The following is an 18,306-nucleotide window of genomic DNA, read 5'->3' on the forward strand; positions in this document are numbered from 1 at the left end:
GGTGTTAAATCTCTAGTTACTGTGGAAAAGTTCAAAGTTGAAGGTGGTATTATTTTTGCACCACCTGTTGTTCAATAAACAACCATGTTATGATGTTAGAAGCAAAGGTTTTCAAGCACATTTATTGGTGGTTACAGAATTTAGTCCTCTGGAGTCAGAAACAAGATGTGTACTGCACATCGCATTTCAGGAAGGCACTCATGCAGATATTCAACCCCCTTGGCATTTTTCCTACTTTGTTGTCTTACAACCTGGAATTAAAATAGATTTTTGTGCGGTTTGTATCATTTCATTTATACAACGAGCCTACCACTTTGAAGATGCAAAATATTTTTTATTGTGAAACAAGCAAGAAATAAGACAAAAAAACTGAACCTGAGCGTGCATAACTATTCACCCCCCACAAAGTCAATACTTTGTAGAGCCACCTTTTTCAGCAATTACAGCTGCAAGTCTCTTGGGATATGTCTCTATAAGCTTGGCACATCTAGCCACTGGGACCCATTCTTCAAGGCAAAACTGCTCCAGCTCCTTCAAGTTGGATGAGTTCCGCTGGTGTACAGCAATCTTTAAGTCATACCACAGATTCTCAATTGGATTGAGGTCTGGGCTTTGACTAGGCCATTCCAATACATTTAAATGTTTCCCCTTAAACCACTGAAGTGTTGCTTTAGCAGTATGCTTAGAGTCATTGTCCTGCTGAAAGGTGTACCTCCGTCGCAGTCTCCTATCTCTGGAAGACTGAAGCAGGTTTCCCTCAAGAATTTCCCTGTATTTAGCGCCATCCATCATTCCTTCAATTCTGACCAGTTTCCAAGTCCCTGCCAATGGAAAAACATCCCCACAGCATGATGCTGCCACCCCCATGCTTCACTGTGGGGATGGTTTTCTCGGGGTGATAAGAGGTGTCGGGTTTGCACCAGACATAGCATTTTCCTTGATGGCCAAAAAGCTCAATTTTAATCTCATCTGACCAGAGTACCTTCTTCCATATGTTTTGGGATTCTCCCACATGCCTTTTGGAGAACACCAAACGTGTTTGCTTATTATTTTCTAGAAGCAATGGCTTTCTGTCTGGCCACTCTTCTGTAAAGCCCAGCACTGTGGAGTGTACGATTTAAAATGGTCCTATGGACAGATACTCCGCTGTGGAGCTTTACAGCTCCTTCAGGGTCATCTTTGGTCTCTTTGTTGCTTCTCTGATGAATGCCCTCCTTGCCTGGTCTGTGAGTTTTGGTGAGCGGCCCTCTCTTGGCAGGTTTGTTGTGGTGCCATATTCTTTAAATGTTTTAATAATGGATTAAATGGTGCTCCGTGGGATGTTCAAAGTTTCAGATATTTTATTTATAACCCAACCCTGATCTGTACTTCTCCACAACTTTGTCCCTGACCTGTTTAGAGACCTCCTTGGTCTTCATAGTGCCGCTTGCTTGGTGGTGTTGCAGACTCTGGGGCCAATCAGAACAGGTGTATGTATATGTAAATGTAAATATATATACATATATGTATACAATTACATATATACATACTGAGATCATGTGACAGATCATGTGACACTTAGATTGCACACAGGTGAACTTTATTTAACTAATTATGGGACATCTGAGGGTAATCGGTTACACCAGATCTTATTTAGGGGCTTCATAGCAAAGTTGGTGAATACATATGCACGCACCACTTTTCCGTTTTTATTTTTTTTAATAATTTTTTTAAATAAGTAATTTTTTTCACTTCACCAATTTGGACTATTTTGTGTATGTCCATTCCATGAAATCCAAATAAAAATTCATTTAAATTACAGGTTGTAATGAAACAAAATAGGAAAAACGCCAAGGGGGGTGAATACTTTTGCAAGGCACTGTATCCCATTGGGCACACACTGGTTGAATTAACATTGTTTCCATGTCATTTCAACAAAATGACGTTGAACCAAAGTGGAATAGACGTTAAATTGAAGTCTGTACCTAGTGGGATAGGCCAATATGCTCATAAAGGGTTAAATACCAACCTTGACCCTCAACCGATTCTATGTTTGATCTCAGGGTGAGTTCGGGCCTCCAGGTCATCCAGGACTTGTTGGACTTACAGGAGCGGGCATCCAGGGGGAGAAGGTAAGTTGAGTGGCAAAAGTAACTTACAGTTGAAGTTTACATGCACTTAGGTTGGAGTCATTAAAACTCGTTTTTCAACCACTCCACAAATTTCTTGTGAACAAACTATAGTTTTGGCAAGTCGGTTAGGACATCTAGTTTGTGCATGACACAAGTAATTTTTCCAACAATTGTTTACAGACAGATTATTTCACTTATAATTCACTGTATCACAATTCCAGTGGGTCAGAAATGTACATACACAAAGTTCACTGTGCCTTTAAACAGCTTGGAAAATTCCAGAAAATGATGTCATGGCTTTAGAAGCTTCTGATAGGCTAATTTACATAATTTGAGTCAATTTGAGGTGTAACTGTGGATGTATTTCAATGCCTACCTTCAAACTCAGTGCCTCTTTGCTTGACATCATGGGAAAATCAAAAGAAATCAGCCAAGACTTCAGAAAAAAACAATTGCGGACCTTGTTCATCTGTACAAACAATAGTACGCAAGTATAAACACCATGGGACCACGCAGCCATCATACCTTGTGACCTTGTGAAGATGCTGGAGGAAACCAGTACAAAAGTATTTATATCCACAGAAAAACAAGTCCTATATCGACATAACCTGAAAGGCCACTCAGCAAGGAAGAAGCCACTGCTCCAAAACCGCAATAAAAAAAGCCAGACTATGGTTTGCAACTGCACTTCTGGACAAAGATCGTACTTTTTGGAGCAATGTCCTCTGGTCTGACAAAACAAAGATAGAACTGTTTGGCCATAATGACCATCGTTATGTTTGGAGGTAAAAGGGAGAGGCTTGCAAGCTGAAGAACACCATCCCAACCGTGGAGCACCGGGGTGGCAGCATCATGTTGTGGGGGTGCTTTGCTGCAGGAGGGACTGGTGCACTTCACAAAATAGATGGCATCATGAAGGAAATTGTGGATATATTGAAGCAACATCTCAAAACATCAGTCAGTAAGTTAAAGCTTGGTTTCAAATGGGTCTTCCAAATGGACAATGATCCCAAGCATACTTCCAAAGTTGTAGCAAAATGGCTTAAGGACAACAAAGTCAAGGTATTAGAGTGGCCATCACAAAGCCCTAACCTCAATCCTATAGAAAATTTGTGGGCAGAACCTAAAAATCGTATGCGAGCATATCTGACTCCGTTACACCAGTTCTGTAAGGAGGAATGGGCCAAAATTCACCCAACTTATTGTGGGAAGCTAGTGGAAGGCTACCTGAAACGTTTGACTCAAGTTAAACAATTTAAAGGCAATGCTACCAAATACTAATTGAGTGTATGTAAACTTCTGTCCCACTGGGAATGTGATGAAAGAAATAAAAGCTCAAATAAATCATTCTCTCTACTATTATTCTGACATTTCCCATTCTTAAAATAAAGTGGTGATCCTAACTGACCTAAGACAGGTAATTTTTACTAGGATTAAATGTCAGGAGTTTAAATGTATTTGGCTAAGTTGTATGTAAACTTCTGACTTCAACTGTAAATCTACACTTGCATGTACATCACATACAAACAGTGGCGATTTTAGCATGTACATTTTGGTGGGCCAAAACAATTGAGGGATGCATGCCGGCAAAGGCACTACACAGCACAACACTAAACAATAGATTAATTGCGCTATAACCGTGACAAACGGTGCCCACAAACTGGTAGGGCTTACGTAAAGCTGTCCCAACAGCAGAGTCCCAACAGCAGCCCCAACAACTTACCACTACTACACCTGGCTATCAATAGTGCCTTGTCTGGCAGCGACACAGTTCATTCTGACTCATTTACTGCCTTTAAAAAAAATCTAGCTGATATGGCTGACTTGCTTAAACAAATCTGGTTATTACTGACAATTGAGATGTACAAACTATGACATAAGTAACGACCAGAGGATAAGAGGCAAATCGTAAGTTCGATTAAGACATTAATGAGCGAGCTAGGACGGACGTAGTCAATATAACTATTTGTTCAGCACTTTTGAAATGTACAATGACTGAATTCAGAACATGGGCCGTTCTTACTGTGTTGTCCCTGTACACCAAGTCAAAACCATTGGATAAAAAAAAGGGGACATTTAAGCAGACAATGAAAGCTCTTACAATATTCGATGATTACATTTCTCTGAAACAGGTTATAGTCTACATGTGCACCACCAAGTCAGAACAGTAGGCAAAATTAATGAGAAGAAAATTGACCAAATTATTAGGGTGAGTCTCATGGGCTACTAACGGCTACCAACATACACTTTCTTAACTCAAGAAAGCAAAAAAGAGACCATGTTTGCATGCGGCTTTATTTTAAGTCAATGATTTGTTCTTTTATTATATTGTTTGCAAACCGATATGTTACAGGTATTAATGCCAAGATAACATGCAAAACGGGAGGGAGGGGTAAAAATGTGGGGCTCAAAACAGGTGGGACAAGTCGCCACCGCATACACACACACACACACACACACACACACACACACACACACACACACACGTGATTGTGATTGTTATTCCTCAGGGAGTGGAGGGTCCCAGGGGTCCACCTGGCGGCAGAGGGACACAAGGAGAGGGCTTACCTGGACCTAAGGTTGGTGTTATGCCTAGATAATGTAAAATCAAATTGTATTTGTAAAATACAACCACCTTACAGTGAAATGCTTACTTACAAGCCCTTAAAAAACAATGCAGTTTTAAGAAAAATAAGTGTTAATTAAAAAATAAATGAGTAAATAACAAATAATTAACGAACGGCAGTGAAATAACAGTAGCGAGGCTATATACTGTACCGGTACAGAGTCCATGTGCAGGGGCACAGGTTAGTTGAGGTAATTGAGATAATATGTACATGTAGGTAGATTTAAAGTGACTATGCATAGATAATAAACAGAGAGTAGCAGCAGTGTAAAAGAGGGGGGGAATGCAAATAGTCTGGGTAGCCATTTGATAAGCTGTTCAGTAGTCTTATGGCTTGGGGGTAGAAGCTGTTAAGAAGCCTTTTGGACCTAGACTTGGCACTCCAGTACCGCTTGCCGTGCGGTAGCAGAGAGAACAGTCTATGACTAGGGTGGCTGGAGTCTTTGACAATTTTTAGGGCCTTTCTCTGACACCGCTTGGTATAGAGGTCCTGGATGGCAGGAAGCTTGGCCCCAGGGATGTACTGGGCCGTACGCACTCCCCTCTGTAGTGCCTTGTGGTCGGAGGCCGAGCAGTTGCCATACCAGGCAGTGATGCAACCTGTCAGATTGATCTTGATGGTGCAGCTGTAGAACATTTGAGGATCTGAGGACCCATGCCAAATCTTTTCAGTCTCCTGAGGGAGAATAGGATTTGTCATTCCCTCTTCACGACTGTCTTGGTGTGTTTGGACCATGATATTTTGTTGGTGATGTGGACACCAAGGAACTTGAAGCTATCAACCTGTTCCACTACAGCCCCGTAGATGAGAATGGGGGCGTGCTCGGTCCTCCTTTTCCTGTAGTCCACAATCATCTCTTTTCTCTTGATCACGTTGAGGGAGAGTTTGTTATCCTGGCACCACACGGCCAGGTCTCTGACCTCCTTCCTATAGGCTGTTGAGGTTCAGCGTGGCAGATGTGTTGTTACCTACCCTTACCACCTGGGAGCGGCCCGTCAGAAAGTCCAGGATCCAATTGCAGAGGGAGGTGTTTAGTCCCAGAGTCCTTAGCTTAGTGATGAGCTTTGAGAGCACTGGTGTTGAACGCTGAGCTGTAGTAAATGAATAGCATTCTCACATAGATGTTCCTTTTGTCCAGGTGGGAAAGGGCAGTGTGGAGTGCAATAGAGATTGCATCATCTGTGGTTCTGTTGGGGCAGTAAGCAATTTGAAGCGGGTCTAGGTTTTCTGGGACAATGGTGTTGATGTGAGCTCAGACCAGCCTTTCAAAGCACTTTATGGCTACAGACGTGAGTGCTATGAGTCGGTAGTCATTTAGGCAGGTTACCTTAGTGTTCTTTGGCACATGGACTATGGTGGTCTGCTTGAAACATGTTAGCATTGCAGACTCAGTCAGGGACCGGTTGAAAATGTCAGTGAAGACACTTGCCAGTTGGTCAGTGCACGCTCAGAGTACACATCCTGGTAATCCGTCTTGTGAAGGTTGACCGGTTTAAAGGTCTTACTCACATCGGCTACGGAGAGTGTGATCACACAGTCATCCTGAACAGCAGATGCTTTCATGCATGTTTCAGTGTTGCTTGTCTCGAAGCGAGCATAAAAGTAATTTAGCTCGCCTGTTAGGCTTGTGTCACTGGGCAGGTCGCGGCTGTGCTTCCCTTTTAGTCTGTAATAGTTTGCAAGCCCTGCCACATCCAAAAAGCGTAGGAGCCAGAGTAGTACGATTCAATCTTAGTCTTGTATTGATGCTTTGCCTATTTGATGGTTTGTCGGGGGGCATAGCGGGATTTCTTATAAGCTTCCGGGTTAGAGTCCAGCTCCTTGAAAGCGGCAGCTCTACCCTTTAGCTCAGTGAGGATTTTGCCTGTAATCCATGGCTTCTGGTTGGGTTATGTACGTACAGTCACTGTAGGGATTTCTTCAAATGCTACTTTCCATTTTCTTACTTCCAGGGCGATCAAGGTTTACCAGGAGAGCTTGGAGTTACAGGGGAAAGAGGTGTTGGTGAGCCAGGGCCAAAGGTAAGACAAATACTTTATACACCCTCTTCCAAATAGTAAAGAAATGCCTCCTCAAATTAGCCTGGTGATCGCTCAGCAGACAGTTTATTAGGTACACCGACTGAACATTAGAATGGGCAAAAACTTGTGACCTAAGCAACTTTGGCAATATCTAGACTTGACAGTTCATGCTGCTTTAATATTCTGATCATAAAGTTCTGATCATGGAATTCCGAGTGCATCATGCGTGTACACCTATGTTTAAATGTGTCTACTGTGTCCACAGTGTGTCTGGATTCCCTTTTCCTGCACTATATTCAAATGCCAGAATGCATTCTACAAACAGTGGAATAGGGAAAATATGAAAATAACATAACAAAAATTGATGCCAGTAGCTAACTACTGCAGCTAACAAGCCAGCTAACCTGTGTATCTAGCCAGCAAGCAAGAAAACGGGTTAGCATAACTCTAGCCAAATAAGAAATATTTTTTCTAAGTATTAGATAGAAGACTAGAATTTATGAGTCAAGCAAACACGTTCCTCACACACTATGAATGTATTTCGTCCAACGTTATAATGAAAAGGTCCCAAAACAGAAGTTTTCTGGAGACTTGTGGGAGGAGTGCTGAAGACCTCGCCCACTGTATCCGCTTTCTGTAGCCTGATTGCGTCCGTCTTTTCAATGCAGTCTTTGAGCATGGTATGTTTGTCAGTACCAGATGCGCCGGTTCCAGTATCTCAGAAACGGCCAGCCTCCTGGGCTTTTCACATGTGACAGTGTCTACGGTTTACTGTCAATGGTGCGACAAACAAAAAACATCCAGTCATTGGCAGTCCTGTGGGTGAAAACAGCTCATTGATGAGAGGTCGAAGGAGAATGGCAAAAATCCTACAAACTAAGAGTCGGGCCACAAACAGGCAAATAATGGTGCAGTACAACAGTGGTGTGCAGAATGACATTTCAGAACACACAACTCATCGGTCCTTGTCACGGATGGTCTATTGCGACCACAGCAGGTTCCACTCCAATCAGCTAAAAACATGAAGAAGCGACTCCAGTGAGCAGAAGTGGAAAAACATTGCCTGGTCTGACCAATCCCGGTTCCTGTTGCGTCATGCTGTTGGCATAGTCAGGATTCGGAATAAGCAGCATGAGTCCATGACCCCATCCTGACCAGTGTCAACAGTATAGGATGGTGTGGGGAATGTTTTCCTAGCACACATTATGTCCCTTGATACCAATTCAGGCTGTTCTGGAGGCAAAGGGAGTCCGACACCGTACTAGATGAGCGTACCTAATAAACTGACCACTGAGTATTTTAAAAAGCTATTTGTTTCTTTTTCAGGGTGAGCCTGGTGCATATGGCCTGGCTGGCTTACCTGGTCTTCCAGGAGAGGACGGGGCTCCAGGACAGAAGGTGTGTTATTTCACCTTTACACCACTTCTATAGATACAATATAGATCTATAGATACAGTATACCACAACAAAAGGGAATGTGCCAATGTGAAAGGGTTTGTTTCTGCCCCCTCTGCCAGGGTGAGTTTGGTATCGCTGGCCTCAGAGGTTCTGAGGGTGCAGCAGGGATCGGCATCCAGGGCGAGAAGGTAGGTTTCACATCCTTACCCTTCTGTCATACTAACCTGTAAGCACCAAGAGGGGGTCATGTAAATTCTGTGTGCTCCACCCCTCCCAGGGAGATCAGGGTCAGAGGGGCATCCGTGGATTACATGGACCTTCTGGCATGACCGGACCCTCAGGGGCAAAGGTGAGAATAACACAATAACACTGTCTGAGACCGAACACGGTCTGATCACTACAGGGCAGGTGTATTGTTATTGACAACTGGGGTTTCATTCTGAGTTTGACAAATCTTCATTGTTCAACCAGTATAGTAATCTATTTTACAGATTGTATTTAGTAAACATATCTTAATTATTTTTGTTTGAGTTCAACCAAAATACTCTAGATCTGGGCTCTCCAACCCTGTTCGTGGAGAGTTACCCTCCTGTAGGTTTTCAATCCAACCCCATTTGAAACGCAGCTGATTCAGCTTATCAACCAGCTAATTATTAGAATCAGCTGCACTAGATAAGGGTTGGAGCGAAAAACTTACAGGACAGTATCTCTTCAGGAACAGGGTTGGAGAGCCCTGCTCTAGATGATTACATAGATGGCCCGAGCATCTTCACAGAAAGAGCGTGTACCCAAACGTGCTTCAGCCCAGCTTGAACAAAAAAGGGAATTAAGTGCTCAAGTGAGAGACTTAAATGTCCAAAAAACATTCCTAACACTGACACTTCAATGGGTGACTATCTGAGAAAATAAGGTTAAAAGGAGCACCTTGTGTCTGCAATGAATTAATTGATGATACATGTTTATGTCCTGTTAATAAATGCTCAGATCAATACAAACACAGAGTCCTTATTTGTTCTATATTTTCACCCGTTGAAGTGTCCTGGGGTATAAGGAATGTCTCTGCAGGCTGTAAGGAGTGCGTGGATAAAGGGAGTGCACAATATACACTACCATTCAAAAGTTTGGGTTCACTTAGAAATGTCCTTGTTTTTGAAAGAAAAGCACATTTTTGTCCATTAAAATAACATCAAATTGATCAGAAATACAGTGTAGACATGGTTAATGTTGTAAATGGTTATTGTAGCTGGAAACGGCTGCTTTTTAATGGAACATCTGTAGTTGAAGTCGGAAGTTTACATACACCTTAGCCAAGTACATTTAATCTCTGTTTGTCACAAGTCCTCAACTGGCAGCTTCATTAAATAGTACTCGCAAAACACCAGTCTCAATGTCAACAGTGAAGAGGTGACTCCGGGATGCTCGCCTTCTTGGCAGAGTTGCAAAGAAAAGGCCATATCTCAGACTGGCCAATAAAAAGAAAAGATTAAGATGGGCAAAAGAACACAGACACTGGAAAGAGGAACTCTGCCTAGAAGAACAGCATCCCAGAGTCGCCTCTTCACTGTTGACGTTGAGACTGGTGTTTTGCGAGTACTATTTAATGAAGCTGCCAGTTGAGGACTTGTGAGGTGTCTATTTCTCAAACTAGACACTCTAATGTACTTGTTATCTTACTCAGTTGTGCACCGGGGCCTACCACTTCTCTTTCTATTCTGGTTAGAGACAGTTTGTGCTGTTCAGTGAAGGAAGTAGTACACAGTGTTGTACGAGATCTTCAGTTTCTTGGCAATTTCTCGCATGGAATAGCCTTAATTTCTCAGAACAAGAATAGTGCTTTGTTTCTGGCCATTTGGAGCCTGTAATCGAACCCACAAATGCTGATGCTCTAGATACTCAACTAGTCTAAAAAAGGCTAGTTGTATTACTTCTTTAATCAGCACAACAGTTTTCAGCTGTGCTAACATAACTGTAAAAATGGTTTTCTAACGATCATTTAGCCTTTTAAAATGATAAACTTGGATTAGCTAACACAACGTGCCATTGGGACACAGGAGTGATGGTTGCTGACAATGGGCCTCTGTACGCCAATGTAGAGAATCCATTAAAAATCAGCCGTTTCCATCTACAACAGTCATTTACAACATTAACAATGTCTACACTGTATTTCTGATCAATTTGATGTTATTTTAATGGACAAAAAGTTTGCTTTTCTTTCACAAACAAGGACATTTCTAAGTGACTCCAAACTTTTGAATGGTAGTGTATATACACAAGTATGTGGACACCCCGTCAAATTAGTGGATTCGGCTATTTCAGCGACACCCATTGCTGACTAGTGTATAAAATTGAGCACACAGCCATGCTATCTCCATAGACAAATATTGGCAGTAGAATGGCCTTACTGAAGAGCTCAGCGACTTTCAACGTGGCACCGTCATTGGATGCCACCTTTCCAACAAGTCAGTTGGTCAAATTTCTGGCCTGCTAGAGCTGCACCATTCAACTGTAAGTGCTGTTATTTTGAAGTGGAAACGTAGCAACATGGCTATGCCGTGAAGTGGTAAGCCACACAATCTCACAGAATGGGACCGCCGAGTGCTGATGCAAGTAAAATTGTCTGTCCTCGGTTGCATCACTCACTACCGAGTTCCAAACTGCCTCTGGAAGCAACGTCAGTACAAGAGCTGTTTGTCGGGAGCTTCGTGAAATGGGTTTCCGTGGCCGAGCAGATACAAAAGCCTAAGATCATCATGTGCGATGCAAGGCGTCGACTGGAGTGGTGTAAAGCTTGCCACCATTGGACTCTGGAGCAGTGGAAGGAAACGTGTTCTCTGGAGTGATGAATTACGTTTCACCATCTGTCAGTCCAGCGGACGAATCTGGGTTTGGTGGATGCCAGGAGAATGCTACCTGCCCCAATGCATAGTGCCAACTGTAAAGTTTGGTGGAGGAGGAATAATGGTCTGGGGCTAGGCCCCTTAGTTCCAGTGAAGGGAAATCTTAACGCTACAGCATACAATGACATTCTAGACAATTCTGAGCATGCTGGTATGTTGAGATCAGTGTGGAAGAACTTGACTTGCCTGCACAGAGCCCTGACCTCAACTCCATCAAACAGGCCTAACATCAGTCCCCGACCTCACTAATGCTCTTGTGGCTGAATGGAAGCAAGTCCCCGCAGCAATGTTCCGACATCTAGTGGAAAGACTTCCCAGAAGAGTGGAGGCTGTTAAAGCCGCAAATGGGGGGACCAACTCCATATTAATGCCCATGATTTTGAAATTAGATGTTCAACGAGCAGGTGTCCACATGCGTTTGGTCATGTAGTGTATCTAGAGTTCAAGGGAAATTATTGCCCATTCTTCTTTCAGGGAGAGCCTGGCACACCGGGCAGACTGGGCATGTCAGGACTACCGGGACGGGCCATTGCAGGTCCTAAGGTAAGAAATACACATCTATTAACACCCTGTTTCTCTATGCTGTTCTTGTCAAGTAATGTACATAAGAAACACTGCTACACACAGGTCATTGCCATGCATCATCAGATCCTGGCTGATAAACAGCATTTCCCTATCTCACCCTCTGTCTCAGGGTGATCTAGGCCCTCCTGGTCTGTCTGGGCCTATTGGAGAGACAGGCTATGGGCTGCCTGGGCCGAAGGTAAGTGTTGCAGTTACCAATAAATAAATCACAAAAAAATGTGGTGAAAGTAACCATGAGACATACAGGTGTAGGATCTTTGATCACCCTGTTCTTGCAGGAAATGATAACGATGTGTGCTTATATTTGTCATTTTTCACACATGTACAAGTGTGTATTAATACGCATGTGTGAATTAGAAATGTGTTTTTTGCATATCCCAACTCTCCCTGAGACACCCTCTGAGAGTGGGGTCAGGGTCTGCCATTATCGACGGCGACCCTGAAGCTATTAGGGTTAAGTGCCTTGCTTAAGGGCACATCAACAGATTTTTCACCTTGTCGGCTCAGGGATTCAAATTGGCGACCTTTCAGTTCCTGGCCCAAGGCTATAACCGCTAAGCGACCTGCCGCCCAAATGCAAACTTGTAGTGTAATCAAGGTTTAAAAAGGCTTCTAAAGTTTGTAGTTTCTACTTTAAAATGTCAGAATTGATTTGCCCTAACACAAAAATGTATCAATCCCTACAAAAAATGTAAATGAATTATAATCCACACAATAATTCACATTTCCTGTTGCTGCAGGATTATTTTCCTGCTGTTAGAAAAGTCTCAAATGAAGGTCCTAGACCTGTATGATATGCTCATTGTTTGAATGATGTCTTACCAGGGCGACCGCGGTAATTCTGGTCCACCAGGTCAATTTGGGCCCAAAGGTGAAGGTTTCCCTGGACCAGTGGTGAGTCGTACCAACAAACCAACCTACAAACTCATGAATCTTCATGTCCTAATTGCAGATTGGTGCCGTTTGGTCAAACTCAGTCTCTCATGAAGTTTGGGTTGTCCCCTGTTCCTCGTTTAGGGTCCTCCAGGTCTTCCGGGTCTACAGGGAGAGCAGGGCCCTGAGGGCGTTGGCATCCCAGGACCTAAGGTACTTGTTATTTATCTGGCCCTAAATCCTTTATGCATGTAAATCTGCTACAACCTAGTGCATGGGAATATGACATGTGTATTGTTTGTGTTTGTAAATATGTCTGTCCCAGGGAGACATTGGCTTCAGAGGATTGCCAGGTTTGCCAGGCCCAATGGGAGAGGGTGTGCAAGGACCACCGGTATGAAACTAATATTAACCTCTGACACAAATAGAGATTCCTTATGTAGACAGAGGTCATAGTGAGTGTAATGAGTGACATACACTATATATACAAAAGTATGTGAACACCCTTTCAAATTTGTGGATTTGGTTATTTCAGCCACACCCGTTGCTGTCAGGTGTATAAAATTGAGCAGAAATCCATGAGATCTCTATAGACAAACATTGGCAGTACAATGGCCTTACTGAAGAGCTCAGTGACTTTCAACGTGGCACCGTCATAGGATGCCACCTTTCCAACAAGTCAGTTGGTCAAATTTCTGCCCTGCTAGAGCTGCCCTGGTCAACTGTAAGTGCTGTTATTGTGAAGTGGAAACGTCTAGGAGCAACAGCGTCTCAGCCGCGAAGTGGTAGGCCGCACAAGCTCACAGAACGGGACCGGCGAGTGCTGAAGCAGGCAGCTCGTAAAAATTGTCTGTCCTCGGTTGCAACACTCACTACCGAGTTCCAAACTGCCTCTGGAAGCAGCATCAGCACAAGAACTGTTTGTCAGGAGCTTCATGAAATCAGTTTCCGTGGTCGAGCAGCCACACACAAGCCTAAGATCACCATGCGCAATGCCAAGCGTCGACTTGAGTTGTGTAAAGCTCGCCGCCATTGGAGCAGTGGAAGCGTTCTCTGGAGTAATTAAAACATTTTCACCATCTGGCAGTCGGACGGACGAATCTGGGTTTGGCGGATGCTAGGAAAACGCAACCTACCCAAATGCATGGTGCCAACTGTAAAGTTTGGTGAAGGAGGAATAATGGTATGGGGCTGTTTTTCATGATTGGGGCTAGGCCCCTTAGTTCCAGTGAAAGGAAATCTTAATGCTACAGTATACAAAGACGTTCTAGACGATTCTGTGCTTCCAATCTTGTTGGCAACAGTTTTGGGAAGGCCCTTTCCTGTTTCAGCATGACAATGTCCCTGTGCACAAAGCGAGGTCCATACCGAGATCAGTGTGGAAGAACTTGGCTGGCCTGCACAGAGCCATGAGCTCTCCCCCATCAAACACCTTTGGGATGAATTGGAACCCCCGACTGCGAGCTAGGCCTAATTGCCCAACATCAGTGCCTAACTAATGCTCTTGTGGCTGAATGGAAGCAAGTCCCTGCAGCAATGTTCCAACATCTAGTGGAAAGCCTTCCCAGAAGAGTGCAGGCAAACAGGGAACACACTCAATATTAATGCCCATGATTTTGGAATGAGATGTTTGAAGAGTGTCCACATACTTTTGGTCATGTAGTGTACCTTATCACATATCAGTAGTCCAGCTGTAATGGCAATGCCCAACTTAGTCAACTTCACTGATTCAAGTCTGTAGTATGTCTGTCCCATCCTATAACACTAGCGTCATTGGTTTCCAGGGTAACATTGGAAGGCCAGGACCCCTTGGTCCAACAGGGCCACCAGGAGAAGGTCTGCAGGGCCCCAAGGTATGTTAATTAACAAAGTACATTCCTGACCTATGCCCTTCAGTGTGTTCTAGCACTTTTCCAGGTATCTGACCTTTTTAAATGACCACCCTATGGGTCTTGTTTTGATTTATGGTTCATCTTTTGTTTTTAGGGTGGGCAGGGGTCTCAGGGTGTGACAGGGCCAAGGGGACCCTCAGGGGAAGGATTCCCAGGAGCTAAGGTAAGATGTGTGCTTAACCTCATGGAACTCGTCTACTGATGGATGCAGTGACCTTGTCTCTAACAGCAGTCCTCCTGCCTCTTCACTCCAGGGCGACCGTGGCTTGCAGGGGGAGAGAGGAAATAAGGGCGGAAAGGGAGATCTGGGAGATCATGGGGTTCATGGAGAGTCTGTGAGTCATGTCATATTTTACAACATTTCAAGGTCATGGTATATGATCAATCCATGAATTGAAATGTTTTCTTGTGTCTCAGGGGAGACCAGGAATAAAAGGTGAAGCCGGCCTTACAGTAAGTTCCCAAACTTTGCATACTACATCATTGATGCTGTGATATAGAATAAATATATAATAAATGAATGTAACTCACACTCCTGTCACTTCCAGAGAGAAGACATCATTAAATTGATCAAGGAAATCTGTGGTAAGACTGTTTAACCGTGATAGTAACAAATCCAAGATAAAACATGAAGCAGAGATGAAATCATGTCAGTAGCTATTCAGCATCTCTCTCATGCTTTCAGGATGTGGAGTGAAGTGCAAGGAGATGCCAATGGAACTTGTATTCGTCATTGACAGCTCAGAGAGTGTTGGTCCGGAAAACTTTGAAATTATCAAGGACTTTGTCACAGCGTTGGTAGACCGTACCACTGTTGGACGTAACACCACCAGAATTGGACTGGTCCTGTACAGTCTGGATGTCAAACTGGAGTTCAACCTGGCACGCTACATGACCAAGCAGGATGTTAAGGAGGCCATCAGGAAAATGCCCTACATGGGTGAGGGCACCTACACTGGCACTGCCATCCGGAAGGCTACCCAAGAAGCCTTCTACAGTGCCCGTACTGGAGTCAGGAAGGTGGCCATTGTCATCACAGATGGAAAGACAGACAAACGAGAGCCTGTGAAGCTAGACATTGCTGTGAGGGAGGCCCATGCTGCCAACATTGAGATGTATGCCCTGGGGATTGTTAACACCTCAGATACAACCCAGGCCGAGTTCCTCCGTGAGCTCAATCTGATCGCCTCGGACCCTGACAATGAACATATGTACCTCATCGACGACTTTAACACTCTACCAGGTGACTAACACGCTCATATGTCTCACCTAGCTGTCTTAAGATGAATGCACTAATTGTAAGTTGCTCTGGATGAGAGTGTCTGCTAAATGACAGGAAAAAATATATGGAAAATGTGCATAGTATCACACATCTAGTGTACATCGGCTTTGTATTATGTAATCACAACTGACTTAGAGATATCATACACTTTAACGGAGGTTGTCATTTCTCTTCTTCTGTCTTTCAGCTCTGGAGTCAAAACTTGTTAGCCAGTTCTGTGAGGATGAGAATGGAGCCCTTGTGATGAATCGCATCGCTAATGGCTTTGGAACCAATGTGAACAATGGCTATGGGAACCACAGATATGTACCGGAAGCCTATGGGAATAACGGCCTTGGGAATAACGGCTATGTGGACAGCAGCTATGGAAACACCTATCATGAGGATCCTATCCTAAATCCTAGCAGACGCACCAGTTCCCAGAGTTACATCAGAGGCCGTGGAGATACCTTTGCCCTGCCCCTCAACGCTGGACCACTCCCATTGCAGGTCCATGTAATCCTTTACAGGACAGATTTATATCATAAAGAGTAACTCTCATTGGGTTTTTATAGAGGAGCAGTTGAATGATTGCTTTGTAATAGTCATAGTCCTTGCTCTGTTCGTCAATTAGTTCCATTTTAGCAGTAAAGACGTTGAGTTATTGTCTAACTAATCTATGTGTGTGTGTGTATTCATCCAGGTGGAGGATGATGAGGAGGGTGAAGATTTAGACATAAGGACCCATGTGCGAGGAGGTATTGTGGCTGTAGTTAACAAGACAGTATCCATCCTCCCTGCAAGGGAAAGATCTCACTCCAACACAACTGTTTCATCGTCATCATCAGGATCAGCATCATCATCCTCCGGAACATTGGGTTCAGCTTCATCCACCAGCTCAGGCCAATTTCGGCCGGTGTCAATTCCTAATAATATTTTCCCCCAAGGTTAGGACCTCTCACTGCAACATGTTCACAACTAGATCAAAAGTCACATAATCTCTAAATACTGTATGAATTAGATAAAGAAACTGGGTCATTTCTGTCTGACAATTCATTTATGTCTTAACTTTACGAATGCACTGAATGTAATTCTTCTCCTTCTATGTCGTTCTGTCAGAGTCTGTCCAGCTTGATTCCCGCTGTAAGCTGAGTTTGGACCAAGGCACCTGTCGGGAGTATAAAATCCGGTGGTATTATGACAAACAGGCCAATTCATGTGCACAGTTCTGGTATGGTGGCTGTGAAGGAAATGCCAACCGCTTTGAGACCGAGGATGAATGCAAGAAGATCTGTGTTCTATCTAGGACAGGTATGTCCCACAGCTTGTGGTGATCTTAAGCCGCTGTGCTGTATTTTCTGGAATTCTTTTTGACATGTTCTTCCCTCTATTTTCCACAGCTGGTTAAAACAGGCAGATGATCAATCAACTCATCTGTACAATATTCCATGGAAACCAACCAAAGTGGAAGAGAGAATTTTAATATTTAACATGTAATAGTCTACTACTGTTATCTAATTATATTTTAAAACAGGCATTTATCATTGGTGAAAAACTCCACTTTGCATCGCTCTCTGGGGAAAAAAACTAAACTTTGCATCTCTCTCTCGCTCTCGTGCAAAGAATGAGGGACAGACTTCAAGATTTCATGAAGTTGCCTTAATTTTCAGATTTTTTACAATCTGAACAACACCTTCCTTAATGAACAAGTCTTTATGATGACTTTATTTGAGGAAGTCTGAATTTGAAGAAAATATAAGGGTGCTATGTTATTTTACTACATTAGAAAAGTGGTCCTACCTTACTCTCGTTATTTTGCAGAATTAACAAATCCATTCAATGCCTCAATGTTACTCAACATTACCTTCGGACTTAGGCTGTTCTGAACAGAGAGGATAGGTTCAAACCCAGATTTTGCCATTTCAGTTTTACATGAGTAAACATCACACAATGTAAATTCTCAAACCACTGAGCCAAGCACATTATGCTGTTCTACACTGAATATTGTCTTTTAATATTGGAATAGAGAACTATAGAATTCCTCATTTTTGTAGTATATGTTTTGAATTTAAAAAATGAATTAAGCAAACTAAATTAAGTAGGTGTGGTCATTATTTTTATTGTTTGTTTAATGATATTCCATTTTGGTGATATAGGCCATAAGTGACAGTATGCAATTTACTAAGCATTATTCTTCCAAAACGTTTTGGAAAATGTGATGATTGGAAATTGCACATCACTGTTGATGAAAAAAGCTAATTTGAAATAAATGACCACATTTTTTGTTGTTGACTGGCTTGATGATTGATGATTTTTGTATTTGTTTTTATTAATAAAACGTTGAATGTGGTGTGTGTTACTTTATTACTTCACTGTCAGATGAACAGGTGAAGTTGCCAAATTAACATACTACAATGAAGTCCACCTGATGATACTGCATTTGCAGTGCTGATGACACACAATGGCCTAAAAAAGCATTATAAGGGGAACACGTGCTTGCTATCTACCCAGAATAAACGCAGTTTCCTTTTCTATATTGTACTATTACTTTCAGCTTTATATCGGAAGCATGGTAACGATTAACACTCTGTACGCAGGCACACTTCAAACGGCAAGACAGCTCATTTGCATATCCCCTTGA

The 18,306-nt window shown here is 43.0% G+C and overlaps 1 protein-coding gene across 1 annotated transcript in view; it reads left to right on the forward strand.

Moving 5' to 3' along the window:
• The window catches only part of LOC110520086 (collagen alpha-1(XXVIII) chain), a 40,007-nt gene extending 21,993 nt beyond the window's left edge, over nucleotides 1–18,014 (forward strand). The window contains exons 16-36 of the mRNA XM_021597124.2: nucleotides 2,043–2,111; nucleotides 4,622–4,690; nucleotides 6,691–6,759; nucleotides 8,086–8,157; nucleotides 8,277–8,345; nucleotides 8,435–8,506; nucleotides 11,529–11,597; nucleotides 11,749–11,817; nucleotides 12,465–12,533; nucleotides 12,657–12,725; nucleotides 12,838–12,906; nucleotides 14,297–14,365; nucleotides 14,499–14,567; nucleotides 14,659–14,739; nucleotides 14,822–14,857; nucleotides 14,953–14,989; nucleotides 15,090–15,647; nucleotides 15,874–16,175; nucleotides 16,369–16,612; nucleotides 16,785–16,976; nucleotides 17,066–18,014. Coding sequence (XP_021452799.2) covers nucleotides 2,043–2,111; nucleotides 4,622–4,690; nucleotides 6,691–6,759; nucleotides 8,086–8,157; nucleotides 8,277–8,345; nucleotides 8,435–8,506; nucleotides 11,529–11,597; nucleotides 11,749–11,817; nucleotides 12,465–12,533; nucleotides 12,657–12,725; nucleotides 12,838–12,906; nucleotides 14,297–14,365; nucleotides 14,499–14,567; nucleotides 14,659–14,739; nucleotides 14,822–14,857; nucleotides 14,953–14,989; nucleotides 15,090–15,647; nucleotides 15,874–16,175; nucleotides 16,369–16,612; nucleotides 16,785–16,976; nucleotides 17,066–17,073 — 2,361 coding nt within the window. The 3' untranslated portion in view covers nucleotides 17,074–18,014. The remainder of the gene's footprint in view (nucleotides 1–2,042; nucleotides 2,112–4,621; nucleotides 4,691–6,690; nucleotides 6,760–8,085; nucleotides 8,158–8,276; nucleotides 8,346–8,434; nucleotides 8,507–11,528; nucleotides 11,598–11,748; nucleotides 11,818–12,464; nucleotides 12,534–12,656; nucleotides 12,726–12,837; nucleotides 12,907–14,296; nucleotides 14,366–14,498; nucleotides 14,568–14,658; nucleotides 14,740–14,821; nucleotides 14,858–14,952; nucleotides 14,990–15,089; nucleotides 15,648–15,873; nucleotides 16,176–16,368; nucleotides 16,613–16,784; nucleotides 16,977–17,065) is intronic.
• The last annotated feature ends 292 nt before the right edge of the window (nucleotides 18,015–18,306 follow it).

This window comes from Oncorhynchus mykiss, chromosome 3, assembly GCF_013265735.2.
Source record: "Oncorhynchus mykiss isolate Arlee chromosome 3, USDA_OmykA_1.1, whole genome shotgun sequence".
NCBI classification, from domain to species: domain Eukaryota; kingdom Metazoa; phylum Chordata; class Actinopteri; order Salmoniformes; family Salmonidae; genus Oncorhynchus; species Oncorhynchus mykiss.